This window comes from Megalops cyprinoides, chromosome 9 (assembly GCF_013368585.1).
Source record: "Megalops cyprinoides isolate fMegCyp1 chromosome 9, fMegCyp1.pri, whole genome shotgun sequence".
NCBI lineage: Eukaryota > Metazoa > Chordata > Actinopteri > Elopiformes > Megalopidae > Megalops > Megalops cyprinoides.
This window is the reverse complement of record NC_050591.1, coordinates 8148088-8166908: the sequence shown is the minus strand read 5'-3', so window position 1 is coordinate 8166908 and position 18821 is coordinate 8148088. Positions and strand designations below refer to the sequence as shown.

Sequence of the window (18821 nt, the reverse complement as noted above, 5' to 3'; positions counted from 1 at the left end):
ACCACAGAGTAGCTTGGTTTTCAGAGACTTTGTTAACAGTGGTACACCTTTATTGCATTATTATGTAAATACACAAATCACTTACTTCAGTTATTTACATTATGTTAAATGCGTTTTTTGTATACATGTCTACTATCAGTTCAGTATACCATTTGTCAATGTCAAGGTTTGCAGGAATCTTAAGGTGTCCTGCGTGACTGGTGAGGGTCCCCTGTACTGCAGGTGCTGAGTGTACGAATTCTGGTAATGTAATGTAATGTACATGTCAAATCAGGTTATGTGTAAATGGTACAATCCAAACACTGCGATATGCCATAATACTCCATTACTGAGAGAGTCTGTGTTTATGGAATGATGCTGATGAGAAGAAGCGAGATGAACTCCAACCAGTCAGTTAGCAGTTAGCAGTAGTGCAGGCAGGGCTCATTCCACAGCCTACTTAGCGGGTGCAGGTGGAGGGAAAGTTAAGATCCACTCCTGATAGCTGTGGGAGTTCATGTTTTCACACCTCCATGTGCCAAGGTAATAAAATGTGGGAAGGCAGACGGAAGCGAAAGGGTGTAACCTTACCCCCGTTCATTCTCAAACCTGATATATGCCTTCTCGTTAGATGTTCGAAACAAAACCCACACTTCAGCATCCTTTCCCTAATAAGCACCCCGACTACAGAAAAGAGAGGACCTAAGGTCCTCATTTCACGGCTGGTGGTTCAGCTGGTGTGTGTGAGAGACGCTCTGCAGCCGGCCTAGGCCTTGTTAATGTAGCCCTCCTTGATGAGGAAGTCGTAGATCTTGCGGGTCTTGTTAACGTCGATCTTGATGAGTGCCCGGGCCTGTGCCAGCCGCAGGCCGCCCTGCCTCCGGCACTCGTTCAGCAGGGCCTGCTTGTACTCCAGGTAAGCGCCGGGCACCAGCCGCACCACCTGGCAGAGCTGCAACCACGCGAGACACACTGCGTTACACCACAACACAATACCTTCCACTCCACAGGCCAGAGGCTCTGATTGGCTAACCCCGTGTCGAACAAAGCCCCACCCACAGAGCTACTTATCAAGCTGTCCTCTTTTCCGATAGGCTCCTTCACTGCTGTCAATGGAAGTGGAAAAAGACCCATACCTCCTTCTCCCTGTCGTTGAGTTTGTCTGTGCCAGGCAAGCCTGTCAGGTTAAGAGGAGGGGCGCTTCTTCTGCCCGCTGCTGTAGGGTGGGGGCGACAGGGAACATAAAAATCACACTACTGCCACACAGATAATATGCTTTTATTAAAATAATGTTACCTGTTACTGGGGTTTGGGGGTGTAGTAAAACATGTTTTTGGCGTGTTTATAAATAAAGAATTGATAACATATTGTAATGCCACACATGTGCAGCTGAGAGTGCAATGGTCACAAAGACAGGAGCACACACACAAAAAAGAAATATCTAAAATTTGTACAGTTATAAATCAAAGAGTTTTGTTCTTGTGATTTTTATTCATTCACTTTTAAATATAAAAAAGTACTTAGTCATTCAATTTAACAGCCTATTCAGACTCTTGTTAACACAACACCAAAAATTAAGCGCTACAATATAACAGTTTCATACAAAATAAATAAAAAAGGAAACTGACAACTGCCAGCTGCCCCCATCCCTCCACCCTTTAACTGAGCAAATCTCTGTGGGTAACACTGACAACTGAAGGGTGCTTACCTGGGTTGGTGGTTGGTGGTTGGCGGTTAGGTCCCAATTAAAGGGTCAGGGCCAGGGTTGCATTTGAATAAATAAAAAAAAAAATTAAAAAAGCAATTACCAGCACCACTGCCACAGTTGTGCATGTTGAGGGATGTGTACAAAACCCATTTGTCCACACATCACTCATGTAGTCTACTGGCATGAGTGGACTGATTAACTTAACAAAACCATATAAAGTAATAAACACATGACAGATGAACTGCATAAAAGGCTACTACGAATTTTCACTTTGTTAGGCAATCGCAACATGCAAAACACGCTCAAAACAACTGACCCCTTTGCTTGTAATAAATAATAAAGCATATTAACTCATTGATGACCAGTGTCATATAAAATACTAAAATGTAAAATAATAAAATGTAAAGTAATAAAATCCACCATAAATCTGTTTAACCCTTTTTAACACTGTTTAAATACCCTGCTTGCAAGAATCAAGCAGTCTGCTTAATCACTCAATCCAGTGCAATGTCACATAATGAGCTAGAATTTTAATACATTCATATTTCAGATTCTTATCTCTGAATGTATAACATTGAGGAAAATGACTAACTAAGTGTCTGTTGTCATGAGCAGAGATGGATGGCAGTCAACGTGGCAAGAGAAAGGAAGGTGCTTCTTAAAGGCTCGGCCTCCTTCCATTCTAGCTGAGGTGCAGTTTAGTGCAAGTCGCTGCCGGACATGAGTGAGCCCAATTAGCACATAAACAAAGATAAAAACAATTCTATCATTAACAACACTTCACCAGAGGCACTACCACGGAAAGACCTTAGAGTACGGCGGAGGGAGAGAGCAGCCAGGGACGCAGTGGAGCTTACCTGAAGTAGTGATGGAGGTGACCACAGGACTGATCCCAGCATCACTGTGAAGAGAACGACATCAAGTGTAAGAAACGGAACGCCAAGGTGTGCACTGGCTTTCACCACCTAAACACATGTAAATACACACTACTACTACCACTACTGCTACAATCTTTACGACATTACAACATATGTCAGGAAGCCAAGCTAGTAAATTGGTCTAATCAGAACTGACCTTCACAATGGGTTTTAGCCAGCAGTTCGTCAATGGTGTAAAAGGACAATGTAGCTGGCAAGACTTTTTTTTAAGTAAAGCACTTAGAAGATGACTTCATCTGAGGATTTCATTGTTGCCTGTAACCTACCCAGGGTCATTGTATGCACTTAATGAAATAAATTGTTATTTTCTGCATTTGGCAAGAACTTAGTACTGACATCAGGTGACATTTTTTGTATTCATTCTTCCATTCTCCTCTCCTTAGACATCAACAACTACAAGCTTACTGGCTAAGCAGTCAAGTGTGAAGTCATCACTGTTGTAGTTGTTGTAACAAACAATTGCTGTGCCCTTGGGGCAGGTACTTAACCTATAATTGCCTCAAGAGATATCCAGCTGTATAAATGGACAACATATAAAACTGTAACTATAAATTGCTCTGGATAAGAACATCTATTAAAGGACAATTACGTAATCTAATGTAATCACTGAGAGAACCTTTTTTGAACATGCCCTTGACACATTTTAAATAAAACTGATTTCTGCTGCACTTTCTGGTTACTGCTGACATCACACCTACAGCACTGACACAGTGAGAGTGGAATTGTGGGTAAGAGGAGGGTCTCACATGGCGGCCTGCTTGTGCAGCCACTGCTGGCAGGCGCGCCCGTCCTCGATGAGCTGCAGCACGTCGCACAGCATGGTCCTCTTCCTGCGCTCGTCCTCCCGCGACCGCTTCACGCGCTCGTACACCTTCGCACCTGCCCGCCGGACGCAGGGTCACACAGGGACACGCAGGGACACGCAGGGTCACACACGGTGACACGCAGGGTCACACACGGTGACACGCAGGGTCACGCGTGCTCACCTGCAGCACTGAGGCTGGTGGTCACGTCTGCCTAACGTGTCTAAGAGTCTGCGAAACTGTGAACATTTCTGAAAATCATACATTTTTCTGCTTCTGCACACAAATTTGTTTCTTAATTTTAACATTATTACCACATTAATATTAAAATAACATTAATATTGATGTGTTATTGCGCATATGCAGAACTGCCATGCATACTACCACACGAGCAGCAGGGCCATAGTGGACTATAGGATGTCATCTTTTCTGGAGTTGCTGACACAAAGTAAGAAAAAAATTACCTACAACTAACTGGGGAAGCAAAAGAAAGACCAGGGACCATAGCAGTGTAACTATTCTCTTTAGGTCAACGCCATATTTAGGCTGAACTAATTTTCTTTTCTTTGTTCCCCATGAGTACTTGCAAACTTTGAGACTGCTGGGTAAGGCAGGGCTGAGGGGTGTGGCGCGCTGGACTCACTGCAGAAGGAGCGGATTCCTGCTTTCCTGTACTCCTGCAGTCTCCGGATCTCCTTCCTCAGCTCAAACTCCACTACAAAGGCAAGCAAAGGCTGTGAGATACTCCTTCTGTAGCCACACCCCCTGGTCTGTCTGGGCAGTAAGGGTCAAGGTAAGGGCAAGGGTTAGGGTTAGGGTAAGGGTTATGTCTAGGGTTAGGGTAAGGGCAAGGGCAAAGATGGGGGTTAGGGTTATGGCTGGGGTTAGGGCCGGGATTAGGATTACAGAGAGGGTTAGGGTTTGGAATAGGGTTAGGGTTCGAGTTACGGTTATGACTAAAGTTATGGCTAAGGTTAGGGTCAGGGATGGGGTATCAGCTAAGGTTAGGGCTAGAGTTATGGTAAGGGTAAGGACAAGGGCAAAGACAACAGCTAGGGCTAGGGCGAACACTTCGCTGCTGAAACTCTCATTAAAGTTGGAGACACTCAATCGCTAAATTGGGGATTCACACACCTGATTGTCGTTCAACATGCTCCGAATGATACAGTTACCCACAATCTCCTGACAGTCTTTGATAAATCCTCTCACTGACAACTGATGATGATTCTACATGTTGAATCGATACCGATGACCATGAACAGCGAGCTGCCACAGAATGTGCACAAAACCCCACGGTGACTACAGGCCGTGGTTGTCCACCATCGATTTTCGACTGATCATCAGGTGTGTGGCTCCCTAGCTTTAGACAGCTTTTCACAGCTTTATGACACACCAAATCACTACTTGGCAGGGAACAATATAAGACGTTTGAGAGGAGTGCGAAGCCTGACTCGGCCGAGACCCAGCCTGGGAAAGGAGTGTCCTGTGCATGAGGATGGGTTTGGGTTGGGATGCAGCAGAGGTACTTACAGGCGTGGCTCTCGATGAACTTGTCGTGCTCGATGGGCCCCACCACCCTGGCAAAGCGCCTCATGGCTTCGTACAGCTCCTGCACCTCTTTGGGGTAATGGCGCTCCAGCACTGAGAGAGACAGGAACCCATACAACAGTCAATGGAAATAACACAGTTCATAATCAAAAAAAAAGGCAGTGCTGGTTTATCTGCGGTAACATACTCTATTAATTTGTTCATATTTCAAGAGTTTGATGGGATACATGTATTATATCCATAGTGCCTCTGAATGCAACAGATAGAATCAGCTCAGCAAGAAACAACTTTTGCTCGAGAGCAACATTTAAAATGAACCCCAATGGTGTGTTTGGGAACTGCAGAGATGCCAAAGCATGATTGTGCACCCACTGACCTAACAATTCTCAGTCCACACAAACAATTTTACTAGTGCACACACCCCCACCAATGCAGCTAGCTACAGTTGTTGTGAGAAAGGTGTACATATAGCTATATAGTCTATTTGTTCAAGTGAATGCAAATGAGGAGAGTAACTTGAAACTATACCATTTTTCAGTTGCTCCTGAAAGTTGCCAGAAGTGATATGGGAGTTATCAAATGTACGAAAGCTAGCTAGCTGTAGAAAATAGCTGTGTGTGAAAACACAGCTATGTGCTAACATTCATATTACTTATCTTTTGTGAATTCAGAGCATTGATAGGGGCTCATTTCCAAGTCAAATTTCACCAGTTTAATTTAACAAGTTAATGTCAATACATAATAAGTTAATAAGTTAATGTCAGTTAGGACTGGCTAACTGCGCAGCTGTGTAAAAGAATACACAGACATTTTCATTTCTGAAAATGCTTTGTAAACTGTATACATATTTATTCCTGGTTGCCAGCAGCCAAGGTGTAAGCAGAATAATCACCCCAGCCTGCGCTGCTGTGTAAAAATAAAGCGCTTTGGGCTGGTTAACGACTCACCTCTGCCTCACACCACCCTGTCAGACGTTATTACAACAGCACAGTCTGTCCTGGGTCACTCCTTTCATAAATTATTCCTGTACAATTTTCCCTTTACTGTCATGCATGTATCTGACCAGAGGGACATTGCAAAACAGAGAGCCCCTATGTGCTGGACTAGGATCAAATTTCTCTGTGTAATCCTCACGCAAATCAGGAGCTACAGAACAACATGGCTGATCTGTGGCAAGTGTTAACGGGTTCTGTCTTCACCGTATGATTCGAAAGAGGAATGCTGAGCCTGCAAAGTGAAAGTTCTGTGGCAAGATACTGACAGTTACTTTGTTGTCTTACACACTGTACCTTTTCTAAAACTTATCACTGTTGTTGGTTTTACTCAAGCTTTTGCATTACACTTGGCAAAAACCAAGACAACGTCCTTGGTGAAACAAGCTGACTGGCTCCGTTTTAACAATAATTCCAGTAAATCTGTGTGCAGGTGCCAGGAGCTCTGGCATTTATTTACTGAACAGAGGTTGTGGCGGAATCCAGCTTGGCTTGTTGATTCCTACTATTTGTCGAGTTGTTGATTAAAAGTGTGAGCTTGGGTTTCAGATTTAAATGATTACATTTCTGGCTATATAATATTGCTATAACTGCATCCTCTGTGCTTATTTAGGTTCGGTATGTAAACGCACAATTGCGAAGTCACTAACATCTGTCACTAAGTAAAAGGAGAAACCAGTTTAACGCTACTGGAATTAAACCATATTGGCAGTTACATTATAGGGCCATCTGGATAGCACAGTTACAAAAATCACTGCCATATGCAAGAAATGGAACCATATATTTAATAAAGGAGACTCTCAGACCCTAGTATTGATCAGCTTTTAATGACACTAAAAAGCATCTAATTACATTTAAAAAGCAGTGCATTTGGAATGTTTTGAACCAATTCCCATTTTTTCTTGAGACATTTTAAAGAACGAATCCCAATCTGGCATTTCCCACCCAGCTCCTCTCATGTAAAATGGTAATACCTTTCCGGAAGGAGAACTTCTTTTGTGAAATATATATCAGGCACCTCTAACCTAACCGCTAAGCAGCATTCAGCAGCAATGTCACAGACATAAAAAACAGGCTTTACAACGTGTATTGTAATCTAACACAGGAGGAGAGGAGGAGTAAAATCCCAAAGCTGCTATCATTAGCCATCATTAAACCTGCAGTGTTCGTTTCATGCCAGTCTATTCATAGGAGAGCAGTCAATTCTGCAGAAGGCCATCTGGCACTCTTCCTCCTGGGCTATTCTGAGCCATCCACTCTATAGCCATTCTGTGTACATCCTCAGCTGACCCTGGTTACTGCTTACACAGTGCATATACCACAGAAACCAAACTACTTCCGTGTATTTGTTCTAAATAAAGAAACTGCATGCAAACGTAAACTGCCACCCTATGTCCAAAGCAGGTGCCTGCTGATGCTGGTCCTAGAGCCGACTATGTCCCCATGACAGGCTGCCCCTGACCCCAAAGAGGAGCACTTACTCTGGAACTTCCTCAGGTGGATCAGGCCATGGTCCCGGATGATCCTGAAAGACACACAGCCTCAGCCGCTGAGCTCAGCCTGAGCCTCTCCCCGTTTCTCTGCCCTGGCCACTCCCCCCCACATCAGCCATGTGGCCCATGTGGCACATATGAACGCATCAAATTTCTGTTCTGAATTGAGTGCACAGGGCACTTAGATATGTCTGTGCAATTACAGTATGTAATACAGGAGTTCCCTCGTGGGGTGCAAAGAGAGAAAAATTATGGTGTGCTATGGGGAAAACTGGGTTCTCACCTCCTGTTCAAAGGCTGACCAGAAGGGCTGATAAGATTCTGAAATGTAGGCCAAGGGATTTAGTGAAAAACAGTGACACAGCTGAGCTACTGTGAATGAGCACCAGCTTGGAGAGTTGGCAAGCGAGAGCTGTTCTGCACTGCTGTTGCATGGCAAGGAGATAGAGTTCTAGGAACACACTGCAGTACTAGCTCTGCTTATACGCGTGTGTGTGTGTGTGTGTGTGTGTGTGTGTGTGTGTGTGTGTGAGTGTGTGTGCGCTGTTACATCACAGCAGGGGGAGAAGCAGAGGCACAGCACATTTCTGATTACAGTATTCCATTTCCAATACATACAGGGGTCTACTGAGCTCTCTCCTTATTGTTATAATTATTATTATCAAATCATATCTACCTCTTAATGATTATTTGTTAAGTTTTTGTTTTAAAAAAGACTATAAGCCTTTTGCAATGGCAACAGCTAACAAAACCAAGCTGAGTTAGACAAGGCTGTACTATAACTACACCCGGTGGCTGAACACATACGTAACTTAATATTCACAAATGAGCAAAGGAAATCACAACTCACTTCTTTCTGCGTTGTCTCTCCTTCAATCTGGAGTGGTAAATATCAACCACAGCGATCTTCAGGGCTGGAAAGAGGAAGATATGGTTACTTGAATCAATAAGTCTTATCTTCACACCAATTTATTTTAGTCTACATCACGAGCTTTAAAATTTTCCTTGCAAATGGTCTGGAAATCTAGGAAAGGACAGAGTGCAAACAGCCATAAATCTGTTTCCAGTCTGATAAGGCTGCTCCCTTTGGCTTACACCACCTCTGACTCACCATGCAGGATATCAGAGTCATCGTCCACAAAATCGATGTCTTTTAAATCCCATTCCGCATAGTTGTCAAACTCCTTGCAATGAAAATGACAAATAAAAAAAAAAAAAACAGAAAAAAAACAGAAAATTGAAATGTGGTCCCAGCATTTTGCTACAAAATATGACAATTTATATTCCAGTCCCAGGTAATCGGTTGACTTGAAGCCAGCTGGATATCAATCAGTAGCAAGTGAGTATGTTCATGTTATCCAATATAAGATAAAGCTGAAGTTTCTACCCCACCCCAAATCTCCCCATTACTTGGTTAGGCATAGCGATCCTATCTTGTAATGCAGTAAGGCAGTCAAATTGCCAAAAGTGGCTTACTTGTAGCTGGCTAGTTACCCTTCTTGCTCAGAAGTAAATCTGTTTGTTGTCGGCGGTCACATATCAGAACATAAGGCCCAGAGGGAGAAGCAGAGCCAAGTGCAAACACATCTGCGGTGACATACAGAGGAAAGGACCCGTCTCACCTCCATGAAGTCTGCTCTTGCAGGCATGTACCCTGCCATGTCCCGCGACAGGAGAGAGTCAAAGGTGGGTCTGGGAGGGTCATCTGTGGCTGTGGGGTGAAAGACAGAAAGCAACATTTACCTCCCATGCACTCCTTTTTGTATGGGTGGGTGATAAAAAAATGCAACTGTAGGCTTTGATACATGGACACCCTCAAAACACAGCTGAATGCAATCAATAAGGCTAGGCAAACTGAATCCAGTGCATACTGCACATTAATCATAATCACATCCATTCAGGACAATCTGATTCTTACAAAAACAGAGTGAAAAACCAAGGAATTAATGAGATGTTGACGTTTAACTTAACATTTCATGTGTATATAAAACTGTGAAATTATTACAGCCGCTGAATTAGCTGAAACGAGCTTTAAGCTTTAAACTGATATTAATCCTGGATCTGATTAACATGCTTTCTAACTTCTGTAATGACCATCCCATCAGGATCGGATTCTTTTTTTGTACAGACAGTCTATTATGCGATGTCTTTGTATTTTTCATCATATATTATCATAACAAAGACATCAGATTTAATAATTTTGTTTATAACAGAGGTTTCAGGTAACTTAAAACCAATTCATTTTGACAGATAAAACTGTTTGTAGTGCACAAAAGCAAGGCTACAACATTAACTGCTGAACTTGAATGAGGCTGATTTAAACTGGCATTTTTATTAATCATGCAATATAATTAAGCACTGCTTTAAGACAGCTATCAAATAAAAGTACGTTTCCTGTCTCCCTTTTTTGCAGCTCACCCGGAGTACTACTACTAGTTTGAATCTGCAATCTCAGTTTCACAACTAAACCTTCCAGAGGAAGAGAGAAGCTCTGTTAATTACAGCCACTCATTCGTTCATTAATGCCTGCTCTTGTGATGTTTTTATTTCCTAAAATTTCAGGCAGGTTTCCACATGCCTTACTCCTATCATACACACACAACTTATTAATGCTATCCAACACACTCTGCCGCTTCTCTGAATTAACACTGCTACAGACGTTGTAAAACAACCAGTTATTTTGTGACTACAACTAATTCATTCATTCCCATGATATGCCATTTTTTTCCAATTTGCAGTAATCTATCAGCTACAATCAACAAAATATCTACTTAAAAGGAATTAACTACAATATTCCTTTTATATGAATAATTACAATTAAATAACACTCTTAATTAAAAAATAATTAAAACACACAATTATTATTAACACAATTAAAAAATAATTATTGAAAATAGTATCCATTTGGCTGTGCTGGTGCTTCAGGGGAAGATAGAGGGAATAAAGACTGACAATGTCAGTAAACAGTCAAACGGAAGTATGAGCCAAACAGAAAAGAAACAGAGGCTGCATCCCAATCTCCAAGTGAGTGAGGGAAGTGAGTGAGCAAGTCATCCAGACTTCATGTGACATCATAAAAATACATATCTGAGGAGGCAGGGGAAAGGTGTTATTTGGGACTGAACTGAGACATTCTGCTGTTATAATTTCAGCATTGTGGCTCGTGATGAAACGATCTCCAAAAACTACATAAAACCATGGAAATGGTGACACCTGGAAATCAAGTCAGACTCAAAGTCAAGTCTCAAAAAATGGGTTTTAACACTTCATAAATGTGCACACTGTGTCTTCTTCTGCACTGAATTGCCCCCTATTTAAAAGCAGTTTGGAAATTGAGTTCATGCTGCAGACGGGGACACCCTCAATCAAATGAGCTTGGTGCTCTTTTAAGTGCTTAAGGCAAGTGAGTGAAAATGCAGACTGGGGCTCCACCAGAGAAAGAATGCATGCAATTAGGAGCAAAACAATGGCAAAACAAGACCAAACGGTAAGTGTAAGTGTAAAGTCTCACGTCTGAAAGGGATGGCGGTGTCGATGTTGTGGGCCTCCTCTATCTGTCGCAGGCTGAGCAGGGTGGAGGAGAAGAGAGGGTTGTTGATGAAGTTCTTCATGTAGTGGGCCTCACACTCTTCTTTGGTCTTAGAGCGCATCTGATAGGCCACATCCTGCCTGCGCAGGAAAAACAGGAGGTAGTGATGATGCTGGTGTTAACAACTGCTCAGTCACAGCTACAAATCCTTGCTTGTTCACATGCACCATGGTACAATACTGCATTTGTTAGGGAAAACAAAACACCTGTTAAGTTGGGCACAGTGTAGTATAGCGGTTAAGGAGCAGGACTCGTAACCGCAAGGTTGCTGGTTCACTCCCCTGCTGGGGCATTGCTGCTGTACCCTTGGGCAAGGTACTTAACCCACAATTGCCTCAGTAAATATCCAGCTGTATAAATGGATAACACTGTAAAAACCTGTTGTTGATGTATGTTGCTCTGGATAAGATCGTCTGCTACATGCCAATAATGTAATGTAATGTAAAGGTATGTTGTGATGGCCCACCAATTCAGTGCTATTCTAGAAATTAAGGTAGTGAAGAGTAAACAGCTATACAATCTAATATTTTATTAATCAGCATTTAGAAAAAAAAAACCTCAAAGCTGCAAAGGTAAGAATTCCACTCTTGCATTTCCATGTTTACTGCATGTTACAAAGGAGGAGTTCTTACTGTTGTAGGTTTCATTTCAAATAAACTTAGAAGCTGGCAAAGACATATCCCTTTTTGAATGTAGTTCTGCAACAGTCTGTTACATTCCTAGAGATTTTCTGTAATTTTCTGACCACTTTCAGGCTATCCAGTCAGAGCAATGGTGCGAGGTACTTTTAGGGAAGGTCAAGAAGAAGCAGAATATAAGAAAAAGAGCATGAAATGGTCCAAGTCTGACTATTTAATGTGTGGTGATGTAAAGTTGTATCTGAATTCTGTATATTTAAATGAAATTAAATGATACAGAAATCTGAAAGGAGTGGGAGTTACTGCTATTTCTGTGGGACAACATAAAAAGGGCCCACCTCTTAGTGCTGTACAGGTAAGGGGTATAATTTGCTAATGGCATAGAATGGCAGGCAACATACCTGCTACTCATTTAGAAGTCTTACCATTCCCGCAGAATGTGTGCTCTGTACATTTGTTGAACTAGTTCAACTTTTAGCTTGCTAACCTCTGAAGAATGTTGCATTGCATTAGTAATATAAAAACACCACCAGACAACAGGGAGGTGTGAGAATAGCAAAAGCCATGAATATAAGGACTGTCTGGGAGAGCTGCTGAAATCCTGGATGTGCCACAATACTATCCATAATTAGTAATGTGACCTTCACAGTAAAAGCCTCAGGTGTCAGGTTTACACTGTACCTGCCAAATTTCATTAGGTGAAGGAGAGCACAAAGGGAGCTTGTGCAAATGACGTTTTTTCTCTGACACCTGCTTGTACCACAACACCTGTGTATTTACTCTGCATTCAACATTGTATTTTATCACCTCGATAGACTGGTGAGGACCTTTGTTGATTATCGAATGTGACTGGAAGGCAAGAATAGCCAGACAGAAAATATTACACTTTTCTTGTATGTGAAATATCTCACATATACTGAATGGTAGACTACAAGACAAGACAGGCCTAGCTGTGAAAGCAAAAGTAATAAGCAAACAGCCCTTCCCAGTGTCTAGTGGCAAATCTCTTTCACAAAGGTTTTCTGCACTCTCAAAGAGCACTTGTACATGTAACACTGATTAGCAATATGCTAATATACTATTCATCAGGTTACCAGATTTTGAACAGACCCGTTGTTTTTGCTCCACCATTTGAACACAACAGTAAACATTACCAATACTTAAGCTATATATCTCTATGAAGTAGTCCTTATATGGCATTGAAACAGTACTGATTGCTTTTGCACACCCACTATCATTTCAGTTTTTTGTTTCAGTTTGTGTTCTGTTCATAATACATTCTAAAATGACTAAAGAAAATGAGTCAAACTGAAGGAGTTAAAAACTGTGTGATGTTGCGAAGAGTCTCGGCACCAGTACCCCTGGGTTGAGAGCATATCTCTACTGACCAGTTCCCAAAGCCACAGTCCATCACTGCCTCTAGCAGGGCCATCTCCTCCTGCGCTGTCCAGCCCTGCTCCAGCACAGGGAAGTCTGACGTCTACAGGAGAGAGCAGAAAAATGCTCACCTTGACTCATATCAGGAATAAAATAGTTTTTAGTGTTAAACTCACAAAAAAGGAAATAAGTATGAAAATTTAAGGCTAAGGTTCAGGGTTTTCATTCACCCAGTGAGTGGATGACCCCGTATGCCAAGTCTTGTGCTGTGAAACTGCCCCCAGTCTCATTCATGCTCAGAACGAGGCTGGTGATGAGTCCCATGTTTTAGACTAATAAAATATCCACAAGCTCTCAGTATTTTTCTCACCATGATTTCATATTTGTGGTCACTCTGGTGCTTCTTGTACTCGAAACCCTTGGTGAAACACTGAATGATGAAAAAAGGGAGATCAGTCAGTTCATCCATGTAATTGCTTACACACTTTCAAGCACAGATTGCAATAATGCTTTCAGTAAATAGACCAGAAAATTATCTGACTGCTCTAAATTAACTTTAAAATCACAGTTAATGCTAGGTGCTGACAGTGCTGCTTCCACATCTATACACATTTTATGACACTTGAGACATTAACATCAAACATTACTGCTAAGTGAGTCCAAAGTCAAACCATGTGGCTTACTAATCATCCCTCCATACCCTGCCAGTTCTTCTCCTCCAATCTCACCTGTCAATCTTACAAATAATATAGTTAGGTACTCACAGCTACTTGGTAACTGGCAAAATAAAAATATTTATTATGGTGCTGTACTACTAGCTGTGGCATTGATTGCTGGTAACAAATTCTACGCTTACCTCAACAGACACCAAATATATAAGCACTGCACATATATGCCCACGTAGTCTATACTGCCAAAGTGATTACGTCTCTGCCAACACTGTTTTGTTGTAGTAGCGAGAAATATTGATATTCGCCCATTTTTAATTGTTCGCGGAGTACTTCATCGGAGAACTAGCCAGCTGCTTACCTTTACCCGAACAGGAAACTGACAAATCCCGCAATTTCATTTATGCAACTTGCAGTCTACAAGGCATAGTAACGTGGCATTGATTCATTTTATCTTGCCATCTAAATCTGCACCACCAGAAAAAAAAATACATTTTAAGCATCGTGGGTTTTGAGGAGGCATGCGAGCAGGTGTATGCTATGATGCTGAGAGGGTGACTAACCTGAAGACAGAGGAGGAAAGGTGTTGGACCGCACTCTGAGCACTTTATATAAGGCTCTACCAGGTAGGACGAGCAGCCCCGACACGGCGGCTTGTCGAAGGGATCGTCTGCAATGAAAGTTACGGTTAACTTACTGGTTAGAAAACGCATTAGTTCTAACTTACCTTCTCTAGCAAAGCAGAGCTATTCTTGCTCTATTCTGCTGTTTCCAAACAGTTTAGCTAGCTATTATTAACATTAAACAACGCCAACGAACTAGCCAACAAATTGACGACTTCCTAGTTTACTTGGTAGGTAGAAAGACCTTGGTACATAGCTAGAATAGTAATAATAGCTATCTTTAACGTGGCATCAGCTAAATCACGTCATCTGTTTGACATTACAGCTCCAGCTAGCTATCCAGCTAACTACTTATGTACATAGCTAGCTAGCTAACGTCATATTACTATCAAATAAGTTGACTGGCTAGCCAGCTAAACTGTACGTCAGTAACTAGCTTGTTGACCTGTGTTTGGGTTTTAAAGCCGAAAGGACATTACACACACAGATAGCTGTTCAGCATGCAAAGCGTAAACTGTGGCTGACGAGCTGCTAGATGGATGCATACGTTGTGCTCTTCGCTCTTTTGTTTCACACGTGCGCATCCAAATGTAGCGACCTAATTTAGCAAACTACAACCTCACAAGTCTGAAAGGTCTTCACTTACTTGAAAAAGATGCTAACCGATCCATTACAGCGATATAACTTCTAATACAACCACTGTTATTTGGTCAAACACGATTTCTGTTGCAGCTGTATTTTCCACGTACAGTGCAGATTATACGGAATCCTTCCCGCTAGGCTAAACGAATCGAGCAGCACGGGCAGACTCGATTAATCGCGTGTGCAACGACGACAATTCTGACAGCGTCAAGCACAGATAACACTAAAACAATACCCAACGCTTCATTTTTATTAACAACAAAGCATACAATACCGGAATAAAATATTTGAACTATTCTACACATCTTTTTTTTAAATATTTGAATACATAATATCAACATTTCATCAAAAAAATTCAAATGATTCTTTATTCGATTTATTAGATTTCTTTTTCTAACCCAGCAATGTCAAAGTTATCTTGCCACATCTTTGCTCATACTTGCTATTTTTATCTTTTCAAACGCAATGTCATTAAGTTTGCGTTGTAAAAAAAAATGTCTGGGCCAACAGAGCAGTGTTTGGTAGCTAAGAGGACTATCACCTAAATTCATGATGCATCCATCACTGTTATGTAAATACACAAAGTACCGGTTTATTGCATTATATTATACTTGACTGTATTACATTTCTGTAACAAGAAGAAATCCTCTTTTGCTAATAAGTCTGTTATCAGTACAATAAAATATTTGCAAGTGGTGGGGATCAATGAGGGTGTTTAATCAAAAGACGTCTATGTAGGACAAAAGGTCTAACAACGTCTACAAAAGGTGAGTATTTACTTAGAAAGGGATTCAGTCCTTTTGTGTGAAAGGTTAGTTCTGTCATATACATTAGTTCATTCAGATGCAACCATAGTTCATCTCCCGGTTCTTGGAAGGGCAGTCAGGTGTCACCATCAAGTCCATGTCCTGTGGGAACCTCTTCACTACCTGTATGACAGGTAGGCTGTCCCTCAGCAGATGGAGTGGTGTGTGCGTAAAGGGCCCGTGTAACACCACACACACTGTTGACAGGTTTAATTTGCTGTGATATCTCTCGTTACAGATTGCATTTTCTCATTGCACCTGCTTTTTGCCATACTGCTTTGCGGTATAGCATTACAGTCATCAAGCATCAAGCAGCATGGAAGAACGGATCCTTCTTCAACAAGGCTTTAATCACAGCATTTAAATGCTTTATTTATTGTAATAACTAAAGACATGGTTTCAAAATTAACCTCAAGGCAATCAAATACTCTTAATAAGCCCAGAATGCATTGATCTATAACCTCTCCTTTCTGGATTGTAGCTCCAGGAGCACCTTTTGGGACAGGGTCTAGGGGAGGCTGGTGTTTTGTCTTTGCTTAGGTACATTCCTATAGAACAAAAAAGTAAAACTACACATACAATACACATTCTAAACAATCTTGGCTGTTCACCAGCAAGCTTTCCCAGTGTTTCTTATATTCTTTTGTGGACATCAGTCCTGTGTTTTTTTGTTTTTGCAAGCCCAATTTGAGTGTACATATTTTCAGCTTCCTTGACAAAGTCCACAAGATTTGTTTAATGACAACCGTATTAAGTATTTATTTTCACTTTTTTATTTCTACTTGAGTTTTAAATACTTAACTGGAGCAACTGATTACATACTGGAGGTTCTGCTCAGCTGTTGGATGTTAAAATCATAAGGCCTATGGATCTCTAGGACAACTGCTTGAGCAGAAATTTTTAAAAAGTGTCAATTTACTACAGTTAAGTGACGTGAGAATGGAATAGGGGGAGAATCAATTGAGAAAGAAAAGTGGAAAAAGTTCACAGGACACACAGGAGTTAGACAAGTGACCGGTGGTCCATGCACAACATACCTCCTTAATGAAATGTCTATATAAACAAGATAAGACATGACATCTCTCTTGTCACACAAAATTATAATTACAAGGGTCCATACTTTTTGGAAATCACTCTCATAATCTTTCACTTATTCTGGCACTGCATATATACCTGGAATTTTTGGCAAGACATCTGTAGATTTACACTGGATAATAATATTCATCATGACTTTGAACTTTTGTTTGAACATGTACTATTTGGATTCACAAATTCACAAAAGGAATAATATTTGATCAATCTCATTGTTTAGTTGTTTTTATTCATAATTCATCATATCACAAACCTATGTCCAGCTCTAAAACAAAAAAGCAGCGAAAACAATCAGTCTATTTGACATCTATAATCTATTTCTCTAAATAATGTCCTTATTTACATCATATCCTTGGCTGTTGTGATTTATCTGTTTTTCTGTGATTGTGTCAAGTATTCATGTTGATAAAGTACACTTGTACACTGACTGTACTTTATATCTTATTATTTCAATTTAAAAATATGTATGTATGTAGCATATTTGTGTATTTGTACATGTATGTAGTGTATTTATACATGTGTGCAAAATGATGTAAAACTCAGGGGCCCCGTTAAACATGCTCAATTACGATATGAGCATCCACAGGTTGCATGCAGGTTTCATGGCTAGATATAAGATTTATTTCCGCATATTCATGTGGCCCACACTGGGACTGAAAAGATGCCCCTTCATGTATTTTTTTTTTTTTTTTTGCTGTTCACACTGTTCTGAAAACATTGAAATTTGACCACATATGAGGGCCTGAGTTGGGCCAGGTTTCGTTGCGGTCTGAATGTAGCCTTTGTCATCTATGGTCTGTATGACTGATGAAGTTTAAATGAAACAAGGTCAGAAGATCTCACTATCTACAGACCAGGAGCAGAAATCATGAAAAATTAAACAGAACTTTTCAAATACTTTTCAGTTAAAATGCAAATTTCGCTTTATTTGATACATTTAAGAACAGCTTTTCCCTAAAGCCTTTGAATGTAATAAAGACCTCATGCAAAACAGTCATATGAATGTCAGTTATCTGTGCATAACGCTCCAATATAATCAGTCGGTCAATTTAAAATATATATGTTACACTGCATTTTAACAATTGGGTTGTCACTATTACTAGATAGTGTGTGTTTCCAGTGGGAAAATTAAAAAAAAAAAAAACAAATCAAAAAATCAAAAATCCTGGAAAATGGTGGAAACAAATGCAAACAGAATAAGCTGCAGTCTTTAAAATAAAAGTATCCAGCAGATCCATAAAGACACTGTCAGAGCGGCTGGGTACCCAGTAGTGGGATGTGGGAGTTTGTAAATTTGCTGTAAAAAATGAAATATCAGCATAATCCTGAAGCAATAGGGTATGACAGAGGATAGGGCAGCATGAACGTGGGTTTTTAGTGCACTCCTTAGTACAATGTGTAGCCAAGTAAGCTGTATGCTGTTCCAATGATTAAAATGAAACATTTATAAATTGACTTTTCCATTTGCCATAACACTTCATTTTTATTACCTTTAATATATGTTTTAGGGAAACATTTCTAATTGTACTAATTTTTCATTTTTCTAATTCACTAACTGTAGTGAATGTGCGTGTCATATAGTGTGTGTGTGTGTGTGTGTGTGTGTGTGTGTGTGTACTTATATAATTACGTAAATACTGATATATACTCACATATAATTTCTTGACATTATTGAATTTACTGGCTCCAGTAAACTTAGCGCTTGATGCAATGCCTTCTTTTAACAGCAGCTTCTATATACACTTACATCATCAACATCTATTTGAATTATAAATGCCTATGGCTTCTTATGTTCGTTTGCATGTGTCATTTTTGAGGGTTTAGTGTTACTCATAAGAAAATAGCTGCCAATCATTTTTCTACTTTCCATTCGGCAAGTAAAAATTAAGCTGTTCTGCCCTCTAATTTGGATGATGTGAGGCCAG

General features: G+C 40.7%; 1 protein-coding gene across 2 annotated transcripts; it reads right to left on the bottom strand.

The window, feature by feature from the left end:
• Positions 1 to 179: 179 nt before the first annotated feature.
• On the bottom strand, positions 180 to 15120 carry tada2a (transcriptional adaptor 2A). 2 transcript variants are annotated; one of them, XM_036536981.1, is made up of 15 exons: positions 15003 to 15120; positions 14297 to 14403; positions 13436 to 13495; positions 13077 to 13168; positions 10973 to 11130; positions 9084 to 9172; positions 8573 to 8645; positions 8312 to 8375; positions 7450 to 7493; positions 4959 to 5069; positions 4072 to 4143; positions 3372 to 3504; positions 2545 to 2588; positions 1116 to 1195; positions 180 to 931 (listed from the first exon to the last, which is right to left on the bottom strand). In XM_036536981.1, exons 1-15 carry the CDS (start codon positions 15025 to 15027, stop codon positions 746 to 748), a joined length of 1338 nt encoding a protein of 445 aa, XP_036392874.1. In that variant the 5' UTR covers positions 15028 to 15120; the 3' UTR covers positions 180 to 745. The 2 variants fall into 2 exon arrangements, with proteins under 2 accessions (XP_036392874.1, XP_036392875.1); XM_036536982.1 differs by having other exon boundaries at positions 1116 to 1192.
• Between the last annotated feature and the right edge of the window lie 3701 nt (positions 15121 to 18821).

Coding starts and splice junctions, on each gene's coding strand:
- tada2a (XM_036536981.1), bottom strand. CDS start 15,027: ATGGATCGGTTAGCATCTTTTTCAA. Junction 14,404..15,002: donor TCGGTTAGCATCTTTTTCAA/GTAAGTGAAGAC, acceptor CTTTCATTGCAG/ACGATCCCTTCGACAAGCCG. Junction 9,173..10,972: donor CACCGCCATCCCTTTCAGAC/GTGAGACTTTAC, acceptor TTCACCCCACAG/CCACAGATGACCCTCCCAGA.